Below are 11,891 nucleotides of genomic sequence, written 5' to 3'. Positions count from 1 at the left end.
TATGCCCAATGGCAAATATGTTTCGTGTTGTTTATGCACATTAGCATGAGCAAAGTCTGTAGCCAAAGATAAGGAAAGAAACTCATATATCGCTGATATTAGCTCACTCAAGGCCACTGACGTACTTAAGTTAGGGTTAAGGTCAGCTGATTAATCCTATGGCAATAATGAAAAACAGAACTAGTTTTTCTTTTACAAGATTCCACATAAAAATTCATAATAGTTTTTTTTAATTGTTTTTGGTATTTTATTCGTGGATAGTAGCTGCCCGAGAGGTAAGACAGTCGTGTCATGGAGTCTCCCAGAGTGCTTTCCATTCAAAGCCACGTAGTTTCCGGGTATGTTGGGAATAAAAGCTCTGTATTTCCCATGCAACTTTTGGGATTTGAAGTCGACATAATCAATTCCGTGCAATTTTCTAATCACACGGGCTATAAATCCGTTAAGGGGCAGGTGTTGACAGAGAAAGAGCTTTCAGATTTAATATTAGGCTTGAGCGAAAATGATATTGACCACTACACACATTTGCTTACTGGCTACATTGGATCTCCTAGTTTTTTAAGAGAAATTATTAACTTATACAAACAGGTGAAGAGCAAAAATCCTGATGTGATATATGTTTGCGATCCTGTTATGGGTGATAATGGCAAACTCTATGTTCCTACTGAATTAATTCCAATTTATAAGAATTCCATTGTACCGCTGGCGGACATCCTCACTCCGAATTTGTTTGAAACTGAGCTGTTAACTGACATGAAAATAAATACTGTCACCGATGTTTGGGCTGCTATTAAGACACTACATGAAAGAGGTTGTAAAACAGTGGTTATATCATCTGCAGAACTAGCATCAGCTGCCAATAAACTCTGTATTTTTGGAAGCAGTGTAAAATCCACTCCTGTTAAACTTACATTGGAGGTTATTAAACTTCCTGCTTTATTTACCGGTTCTGGAGACCTTTTCACAGCCTTGCTGATGTCCTTTTTGCACATAAGTAATGGAAACTTAAAGGATTCTATCGAAAAAACTGTGGCTGCTCTTCAGGCAGTTTTGACCCGCACATTGGACCAGTTTAGGGGCAAAGAATTAAAACCTCAAAATATGGAACTTAAGTTGATACAGAGTCGAGATGATATACTTAATCCAAAGATTGTTTACAGAGCCACTGTAGAGGATTAGTTGATTTTCTAGTTAAGACTTTTAATTATATTAATATATGTTAAATTATATCCATGACTAGAAGAATATTCTTTCCCATGGTGGGACAACTAGCATTATGTGTTGTTAATTTTTTTTTTTTTGCAAAATCATATTAATTATTATTTAGACAATTGTTAGTTGCATTTTTAGCCTATTCCTTAATGACAATAAAAAATGTGTCTTGTAATTTCAATTTCATTTTTAAAGTTTTTTTGTGGATTTTGACCAGTGCCAAATCAAGTACTATTCTTTTATTAATGCTTGTAGTAAATATGTACTTCCCCAGTTCAAGCTATGTATAGTGATAATTATAGTGATTGGAAAATTAAAAATTAATTAATTTCAAAACAAAAAATTTGGTATTGCCAAAAGTTGGTAACTGCAGCAAAAATAAAGTAAGTATTATTAAACCTTCTTTAGCCGCGGAGCTGAGATGTAAGTTTACCATAATATTAATACACGCTTGAAATAACCATTACCTACTTTAGGATATCGAAAAATGATCTAATTAGTGTTAGCGTACACGCAACAAATTAAAAGAAATTATTGATATCTATATTTAAAAACAACTGTGCTTGGTCTAGGTCTAGCTTAAACAATAGCTTAAATTGTTATCATGTCCAATAACCTCTATTTCGTAAACTGAAAATTTTATTTTATTTGTAAGTACACTTTATATTGGAAACCACCTATATAGATAATTAACCAAAGTAAAATAATTTAACCGCATTTTATAAATTAATTTGTTATCTGAGCCGTGTTTACACTTGTATTTTAACCTCTCTATTTGGATAAATGTTGCGGCCGCGTTCGGGTGTTCGTCGCCAGTGCCTCGGGTGATTTGGACAAATGCACCTTATAGACTTATTGCATTTGTGGTTTTGCCGACCGATCGAACGACCGTACCAAAACAAATCGAATTCGCCTTGCGGAATACGATTCATTTAAATGCAGGACCGAGACAGGCCACGGAAAAGGAATGGGATATTGTTATAATTATTCTATAGTATTGCGTTGAGAAATCGAATGGTAGATTTGCTTATTGTGTTTAATTGAATATTGAATGAAGTATCTATTTCCACACATATATTTAATTTAAACAAATTAATGTATTACTGGTAGAGCCAATGCGTAGCACCTATTTTGATAAAATAATTATGCAGCAGAACACAGCTAAATATTATACTAACTAAAACAGCAAACAGAACATATAAAAACAACAATATTTCAAATTCAAAAGAATCTGAATCGGTCGTTCGGACTGTTCGGATTCGGTGACTATTGCCGCTTATGTTGGCAACAAAAAGTATTGAAATGAACGATTAATTGAAATGATTCGGTCCTTTTCGAAATCGGTCACTGATTGATTCGGTCCTCGTAAAATGAACGATTGATACAACACTATAACATAGAAGCATTTGCTGTTTTGGAAGCTACGCTGGATCCGTACAAAGGTCAAGTTGAAACCGTAGCATGGTGTGTTTGATTAAGAAGATATTAAAGTTAAGTCCTGGTCGATAATGGTGGCCAATCCATGGTGGATGTCATCAATCAGTAAATCTGCAATTCTAGTAACGTTCTGTCTCAATTTGGTAAACCATTTTATTCTGTAGCCAACACTTATGTATTTCAACAAGTCACCTTTCAAGGAAAAGACTGGTCGAGTGATCCTAACAATCTTGGCCAATCGGCGTAATTAAAAATACCACCAGTGTGTCTTGTTCGACGCATAGATATTTTGCTTTATAGATTATTTAGATTTAGCAGCAGAATTTTCTAAAAAATGGCTGGTTGTATGCCCTGTTTTATCATACCGTTATTGCTGTTTATTTTCCATAAATTCATTCAACCGATTGTGTTAAGATTTTGGAATCCCTGGCAGAGTAAGCAAGTGCAAGAATCAACAGACTCTAACGGATGTAAATTTAGTTGTGATTGCGCCTGGAACAAGAACAAATCCAAGGAGGAAAGCAACAGTACTGATAACCAAGGAGTAAACATGAATAAAGAGAAAGTGTTATAGAATTAAAAGAAACCCAGGGAACTTGTTGTCCAATTTGATTTTTCTATAAATAAATAAACATATAGCAATGAATCCATTTGATTTAAGTTGTGTTTTTCTTTAAATATAACGAGATTTAATATATTCTAACTATTATGGATTATGGTTATAAGTTATCGGTTTAGTTTCCTGGCTTTTTCAATGGTTTTACAACAGAATAATACTTTTTTTAGTTGTATGGATGTGTTCAAACTAGAGATTTTGCAAGAATATATGTCATAGTAACCTATGTAATGTTTAGTAATAGGACGACCATGTATTTGTGTATATGGATGTATTTTATTATTTTGATTATTTCATTCATTATCATTCAATAGATGAGCTAGCCCATTTTTAAGGCATAAGTCTAATAAAATATATCACTAGTGGAAAAAAAGATTAATGTGACTATGAAAACAAATATGTTTTTAACAAGTACATATTAAAAGGCAGTGTTTATAAGCCCCACTTGCAAATATAGGTGCTCATATCATTGCAATTTGTTGCAACAACATACTGTATTGATTTAAGCAATCTCTTGAAATTAAATTATGTAAAACCTATTTTCTGAAACCATTGCCAATAGAAGAAAAAAATCGATAGAAAAATGTTGTGTCAATTTACTGTTTTTTTTTTAAGACGACCAAGAATAGTAATTATTATTGGCTTAAAATTGTAGAACAAGAGCTTTTTCAACTCAGGGAAATTAATTGAGTACTACTCAAAACTTGGCTTCATCAAAATTCTTCAGAAACCCAATAAATTTATATTCGGATAATGCCAACTATTTCAAATAACAATTTAACTGTTTAAATCCATAGTGGACAATGGCGGAAACAAAATAAAAAATGTGGAAAATATAAATTCGAGAAATTAAAAAGGAAGATACGTTTGTTCTCACAAAAAACACAAAGATGACCTTTATAAATAGTGAAATAGTTTTTGGTAAGTGTAGGGACCTTTAGAATATAAGTACTACCATACTAGCTACTAACGGCCAAGTTAAAACAGCTTGTTTGATCGAAAATAGTTTTTAATTATAATATATATAATATAATGAATAAATCTCTACGAAAACAATGTCAAATTTAAACAAGCCTGGTAATGACTTAAAATTTTGATGTCAAAAATAGATACAAAAATATCGATCCAACCCTCTGTATGAATTTCTAGATCATGATTTATTCTAAATATTTGTTCTATAATTTAAACAGTAAAACAATATTAAGCAATTAAAATGTTTTTTAAATCCCTTTCAGCTATTTTTCATTATACGAATGCCATTCAACCAGATATATCACATCTTTAATATGATGGCTCCGACCGCAGCGTTTCACAACCTTGTGACCTTAGTGTGGATGTAGATCATCGCAAGATGTGACAGATGTTCCGATTGTAGCTCCTGAACTGAATACAATTTACTTCCCCGAGATCGCAAAATGCACAAAAATGAATACATTAGTTCTAAGCGCATCTAAGTAAATAAAGAATGGGACTATAACTATAGACAAAAGCATATATGTTCTAAAAAATGAGTCTAATAAAATTTCAGCAGTGTTTACTTCAAATTTAAAAAAAAAATAACAGTTAACATATAATAAGAAATAATTATATACACCGTGGTTTTTATAGCGCAGAAACATCCCATTAGTGGTCTGTGATAAAAGTGACAAATCGATGTAGAATGTAGAACATCAACGTCACACGTTTAAGCTAAGCTCTAAATTTTATGCTAAAATTTCTAGTCAACATTCTGAAGATTTTAGTGACCTGTTCGTTGAAACGACGTTCAGGTAAATACACAAAAACAAACGATGTTTTTTTAGACGTACCGTCTCGTATAGCCCCCGGCTTTTATAACTAACCCAACTTTTTTGTTAGTTGTTTTTTAGGACAGCAAGTTTCACCCCGAATGAATATTTCCATATTATGTAAAAATGATACGTAACTTTTCACCTCGTTCGCGCGCGAGATCAAATTGCACTTTCTCTTCTCCAAACTTTACGATAGAAATCGCCCATTGTCTATTCTGATCCGCGTGACATGGATACTGGTTGGAATTTTTAAATTTTGAAATGTGTTTTTAATACATTCCATGGCGTGACCTAAAATAAAATTATGCCATATCAATTTTGTGTAGTGTTTAACTGTCATTTACAATTTTGATTAATTATTAACTGATTAGTTTTGGTTAGTATTAACTGCCTTCGTTTCAGGGTTTCTCAATGTAAATATGTATTTTTTGTTTTAGGTAAGATCCATGCTGGGCACCTGAAATTATGTGCCATTGAATGAACAGCCTGCCAAATAGCTAGCAGTCAAACGTGTTGAACAAAAAGTTATTAAAATGAAAGAGTACAACCAAGTCACTTTGCCAAACTACTCCTATATGTTCAATTTTGAATCAGACTTCATCCATCAGAAGACCCGCACCTGGATGCAAGATAACTGGACATTGGGTTTTTATTATGTGGGTGCTTACATGGTGTTCATATTTGGTGGTCAGTATTTAATGCAGAACCGTTCCCGATTTGAACTGAGGGGCACACTGTCTTTGTGGAACACTATTCTTGCAACATTTAGCATAATGGGGGCATGCCGGACTGTGCCTGAATTCCTACACACCCTAACTCACCATGGCTTGTATCATTCTGTGTGTGTGCCATCGTTTATCGAACAAGACAAGGTGTCTGGATTCTGGACTTGGATGTTTGTCCTCAGCAAGCTTCCGGAGCTGGGTGACACCATTTTTGTGGTTCTCCGAAAGCAGCCATTGATATTTCTCCACTGGTACCATCACATCACCGTCCTCCTTTATTCCTGGTTTAGTTATACAGAGTATACAGCTAGTGCTAGATGGTTCATAGTTATGAACTACTGTGTCCATTCTATAATGTACTCTTACTATGCCCTGCGATCCATGGGTTACAGCCCTCCAAGGCAGATAGCCATGGTTATCACCTCTTTGCAACTGCTGCAGATGGTGGTGGGTTGCGCTGTGAATTTGTGGGCGCACCAGTTACTTCAAAACCAGGCCGAGTGCCATATTACGCCTTTCAATATAAAGTTGTCCATCGCTATGTATTTCAGTTATTTTGTATTGTTTGCAAGATTCTTTTACAAGGCCTACATGTCCTCTGACAAGAGGGCTCGCAAAAAAGTAACGACTGAGTATCCCTTGATGAAAACAAAATTACACTAATTTAGTGTAAGTTGCCAAAAACGCCTATTGAAGAAGAAGGCATTTTCCTGTTTAGCCCGACATCGAAGCTTAATCGCACTAGTTGCGCATTGTTAAAATTTTAATATAGCAAGCGGTAGGCGTAAGTACTGCCAAAATTTTCCAGTTTTAAAACCTTGCATTTTGTTAAATAGTTTTAGAAATTTTCATATGCGATTTGTACATAAAAGTTACAAATTTTAGGAAAGTACGTGTTTTCGTCAGTTTTAAGGGTTTCGATCAATTGGTTTTATTTTACCAAGGGGTTGCCTGTTACATTCTTATGTATTTTTAATGCGGCGAATTTGATGGGCTAGCTATTAGTAGTTTAGGTACCCCTTTTTGAATATCCATATAATTTTAGTATCCACAATTGTATATTTTGTTATTTATTAAGTAATCGCAGACGGACATTTTTTTAAAAGATTGTACAGTATTCATATGCTTTGTTTTTAGAGATTAAGTAACGGGAAATTAAGTCCATAGTGAAGGTGACCCCTTTTAGGTTTATCCGTTTTTAAAAAATGCCCATAGGCTTCTTGCAAGTTAAATAAAAATTTGTAGTTGTTCATTTGATTTCCTGTAAGTCTCTTCAAAATTGAATTAGAAATAAGTATTTATTTTGTATATCTGATTTAAAATGTTTGTTTTTTTTTTAATTAATGATAACATTAAAAAACTTATGTCAGCGTTTTTTTTGTTACTGTGGTTACTCAGCATGAGACTACCACTAAGAAAAATAATGCCTGTATTGTATTACTACCCCGAACGCAAATCTGCCGATAGTTTACTTATGCATAATAGAAAATAGCTGGTCTTGGTATAAATAGGCAAAGCATGCTTTTTTTCATCATAATGGTAAAACAATTTTTCTCAGGAAATTATTATTAGGAAAAAATTATTTACTCTTTAATGTAAAATACTGTGTACTGATTAGGTGTGTGCAATCACATTATAACGTTTTCATTAAGCACTGTGGCGAGCCGGTTCGATCATTTCCGGTACTTTAGTCACGGTTGATATTTTGGTATTTTGGCGTTCGTCAGTGATCGTCACCTCACACTTCAGTCGATCAAAAAATCGTGTTGTTTTGCACAAATGTACCTAAAGCTAATGATGCATTCGGATCACATGCGCTTCTTAAACCGGGAAACGTCATAGTCTGAGAGCCAGTGGGCGGCTACCTGCATGTATTTGACCAGACCTGGGTTTTTGTACATTGAGGTCCCTATACCTACTATACATGATGTGGGGACCCATTACGCTCAAAGCGGTGGACCCAGGTACTGCGCAGGTGAGACACGGAAGTTTTTATTCGCCTACTTTGAAGTTGTCAAATGGTCTCAAATCTCTCATTAATCCATTTAAATCTACAATCTCTCAATATTAAAATGAATATAATTGACATGTTCACACAAGAACATGACCCAACCTTTTTTGTGCTTCACAGAATATTGGTTTATGGTAGTCCAAACTGGAGTTTAATGTTTAAACATGGAGGTAGCATAATTTTGATTAATAATGTCGCGCATGAATGTTCGGATATAGAAGAAATTAAACAATTATCCGTGGAACAAGTATTTGAATGTTGCGCAGTCAGTTTTGGTTTGGCAGTTAGCAAATTGTGAATTATATGCTTCTACAGGCCATCCTTAGGGGACTATGATTTACTTTTAAAACAGCTTAAGGAAGTTTTGCAGTTGTGTGTTTGTGAAATAAGAATAGAAGGTTGTTTGACTTGTTTGATTCGTTTTTCTGACGTCCCTGACAAATTCACCCACAAGAATACAGACTGATAGTATTCGGCAGACAAGTTCAACAATAATTGATTAAATTGTCATAAATCTTAAAGCAAATTAATTTGAGATTATTTTATCACTCAGCTTAAAGATTAACCTTTAAATACTATTAACATAACCGACGCTCTAATACAAAACGTATCATGAACAAAGAATTTTTCATGCAGCAGCATTGCTGGATTTTATAGACATTCCTTAAAGGAAACGAACGAAAAATTGGGTAAAAAAACATTATAAACAATATAACAATCAATGCTAATAATATTGTTGTCGTCATTGGCAATAAAATAATAGCAAATGAGTCCGGAATTTTTTTTGCAGCTCGTGTACGATTAAAAGTTGATTCCTTGTTCAGTATAAATGGGACTGCTACTTTTACACTCATCAGAGAGAAAAGTATGTTTTTTCTACTTGAAAAACAAACGATGTTTTGGAATTGATACCTGTTCCACTTATTAAAGAGTGTAGCGATATTCTAGCTCCATATTTACCAACAATAATTAGTAGATGAATAAAGGGACATCCAGGCCCACATAACCTCACTTTTTGGTTTCCCGGTCACGGCCCCCGGGCCCCCGCCCACGGGCTCTCCGCCCACGGGCCACTCGGCCATGGGTCTTCTTATTTTTGGTCACTCGCCGATAGACCAATCGACCATAGGCCAGTCAGCCATGGGTCTTCTTCTTTTTTATGTTCTGGCCGCTCGCCCATTGGTTCAAGGTCACTCGCCCATTGGCCACTCGCCCTAACCTAACCAAACCGTCGTCCGCGGTACCAACCTAACCAAACTGTCGTCCGTGGTTCCAACCTAACCAAACGGTCGTCCGTGGTGCCAACCAAACCGTTGTCAGTGGTGCCAACCAAACCGTTGTCAGTGGTGCCAACCGTGGTCCGTGGTGCCAACCAAACCGTTGTCTTTGTTCGCCCGCGTGCCGGTCGGGGGCCCGCGCGGGGGGGCGTAGCCCCCGCTGGTAGAGTCCCCGCCCCTCCGCCATCTCGGGGGGGGCTGCCGTGAAAACCCGTCCGTCGTTGAACGGTCACTTTAATGCCGAGCTAATTATGTACCGTCGGTTCCGTCCCGTTGCCGCTAGATGTCGCGCGCGCGCTCTCGACAGAAAACCCGTCCGTCGTTGAACGGTCACTTTAATGCCGAGCTAATTATGTACCGTCGGTTCCGTCCCCGTTGCTGCTAGATGTCGCGCGCGCGCGCGCTCTCGACATTATTCCTATCAGCGGTTGCGTCACCGCGAGGCGCCCCGCGTGTCCAAGTTTAATTAAAGAAAACTATATATACAATAACAAATATTTATCGAGGAGGGTCTTCTTCTTCTTCTTCTTTTTGCGTCCAGTTAGTTGACCATCCCGGTGTTCCTGTTGATGACGTTCTTGTTCCCGCAAAAAAAAAATCTTTAAACGAAACCAGAATCTAAATTTTCGATGAGGGAGAGTGCGGCATTACTTCAACCACCTCCCCCCTGTATATATATATAGACACTCCGTAATTTCATTTTGTTAGTATGTTATACTTTGCGTCCGGAAGCGGCCTCGTTAACACGCTGATAAATAAGTTACCTTTCGAACTACACCTTCCCGGTTATCAATTTTGCGGACCGGGGACGAAATTGAAAAAACGGCTTAGTCGCGGCGATAGCGGCGTGAATCCTTTGAAAGCGTCGTGAATCCTTTGAACTCGGCGTGTAGGGAACACGATATTGCTTATTCGCCACAATGAATGTAAATTGCAGCGCGATTGTGTGCGATGGCGTACCGCCGCCGTCGCGTTTGACGACTGGATGACATCATCGCCCGCCGCGTCGCCGGTGTGCGGCAGCGGATGCATGACATCATCGCTTTGCGAAATGTTTAAACGAAACCTTGGCGGCTGAGATCATCGCGTCGCCTGCCTTCGCCGCAAAAAAATGTTTTAAACGAGACTTTCATATTAGTCCGCTGGCGGAATACAGTATATAAAAAGTTTCGATTGTTTGTTATCATTTAAATACCGCTTGAGTTGTGTGTGTGTGTAATCAAGTCGCTTAATTGACCAAACGATCCGTGTTATCTCAGTGTTAGCCGCGCCACCGCACCCTCCCAAACCAACGCCAAAATAAGTACTATTTTTTGTTTTTTGAAAAAGTTGTCAATATTGAACTGAAGGATTCTACTTTCGTTATAGATGGACTTAAAAGCATTAAATGAAAAAATTGTAGCGAATAAAGAGAATCGAAAACCAATAGTTAAGTTGGGGCAGTTAGACGTTGGTCGACCATACAAGATAGACAAGGCCAGAATAGTAAAGACCCAGTTTGGGGAGGCGGTTCTATTGGAGTTAGAATTATCGGTGGTGTTCCTGTCGAACCGGGTGACGGACAGCTTCCGGCCGAATATAGACCAATTTTCGACGGGCCGCTACACTCTGGTGTATCGGGGCGTTAAAGAAGTCGGCAGTTGGCCCGCTCAACAATTTGAAATTGTTCAAAATTAAAAATTACGGGGGGTGGGGGAGAGAGACGGTAAGTCTTATTTTTTCAAATATTATTATTATTATTATTAGATCGCAATGAATTTTACGCGAACTATTGAGGACGCTCAAAATTTAATTTTGGCTTTTCGTCAAGTGAACAAGGAGCGAACGGAGGTTAAACCGCCGCGTGCAATGCTCCACCACAGAATCATCACGGCGTCTTCTACGTCTCTTCTTCGTGTTCGAATGTGGTTGTATCTACCATAGATTCAAATTCGGATGGGCACTACAGAACCGTATTGGATAACGTCGCAACTGTCAATGACGTCACAAATTTCACGTTAGAATTAAAATATGTCATATCGCTAATTTCACGACTTAGGCAATTATGTGATATTATGTATGATATTATTAGGCAATTACATGCGATGAAATATTAAAAAATTATTGTAGTTTTTTGGTAATTTCGTTAAGATGTTTAACATCATTATGCAAAAATATATCGAAAAATATATTTAAAAATAATCTGTACTTATTATTGTTTCTTTTACTTTTTCCTTAATTATAATACTTTAGGAAGGGAAGTAATTTATGTAGTTATGAATATTTTTAATATCACATGTGATATTCACTTAAATTATTTTTTTTTAAATAAACGATATTTTATTCTTTATAGTTTTCTTTTATTTCATTTCTTTTTTTTTTCATATTTGATGAATGATATTCTTCATAACTAAGTTGTCGGTAGTGATTTATTGTCCCCCTAGAAATATATAATAATTTTTAAATTTTCATTGAGAGAAATAAATGGAAAATTTTACATTCAAAAAGAAATATTAGGAAATTAAAATTTCGATTGTTCTAGAAGAAACGACAGTCTGAAATCCAGCACGGTCGACGTTAAGTTAGATATCGAAGCTAAAAACGGATTTCCTGCAAATACGCGCGCCTATTGCGTCATCATTCACGACTGCATCGTGGAACACCGGCCGCTTAGCGAAATTGTCCGAACGTTGTCGTAATAAATACGAGGCAAATTTGATCGAGCGGCGCAGTTCGTGGTACAAAGTTTGTGCAATCAAAACATTTTGTGGTAAACATGCAGGGATTCCAGCTGCAAGACGGCGGCGAGGGCTTCGTCGTCAAGGAGTTGGCGGCATGTAATGG

General features: G+C 36.6%; 2 protein-coding genes across 3 annotated transcripts; both read left to right on the top strand.

The window, feature by feature from the left end:
• The first annotated feature begins 26 nt into the window (after positions 1-26).
• LOC132704217 (pyridoxal kinase) lies at positions 27-1,407 on the top strand. Its single transcript, XM_060674110.1, has one exon. The coding sequence runs from the start codon at positions 292-294 to the stop codon at positions 1,177-1,179; it is 888 nt and encodes a 295-aa protein (XP_060530093.1). The 5' UTR covers positions 27-291; the 3' UTR covers positions 1,180-1,407.
• Positions 1,408-4,783: 3,376 nt separating this feature from the next.
• On the top strand, positions 4,784-8,202 carry LOC132704218 (elongation of very long chain fatty acids protein 6-like). Of its 2 annotated transcripts, none has more exons than XM_060674111.1 (2): positions 4,784-5,034; positions 5,493-8,202. In XM_060674111.1, the coding sequence occupies exon 2, from the start codon at positions 5,589-5,591 to the stop codon at positions 6,441-6,443; it is 855 nt and encodes a 284-aa protein (XP_060530094.1). In that variant the 5' UTR covers positions 4,784-5,034; positions 5,493-5,588; the 3' UTR covers positions 6,444-8,202. The 2 variants fall into 2 exon arrangements, with proteins under 2 accessions (XP_060530094.1, XP_060530095.1); XM_060674112.1 differs by lacking the exon at positions 4,784-5,034 and adding an exon at positions 5,074-5,431.
• Positions 8,203-11,891: the final 3,689 nt, after the last annotated feature.

This window comes from Cylas formicarius, unplaced genomic scaffold, assembly GCF_029955315.1.
Source record: "Cylas formicarius isolate icCylForm1 unplaced genomic scaffold, icCylForm1.1 PGA_scaffold_6__28_contigs__length_40554024, whole genome shotgun sequence".
In the NCBI taxonomy this organism is placed as follows: Eukaryota; Metazoa; Arthropoda; class Insecta; order Coleoptera; family Brentidae; genus Cylas; species Cylas formicarius.
Note: the sequence above shows the minus strand (reverse complement) of the source record. Positions and strands in the feature narration are given on the sequence as shown.

Excerpts from the sequence above, each read along its gene's own strand:
- LOC132704217 (XM_060674110.1), top strand. The coding sequence starts at position 292 with ATGGAGTCTCCCAGAGTGCTTTCCATTCAAAGCCACGTAGTTTCCGGG.
- LOC132704218 (XM_060674111.1), top strand. The coding sequence starts at position 5,589 with ATGAAAGAGTACAACCAAGTCACTTTGCCAAACTACTCCTATATGTTC.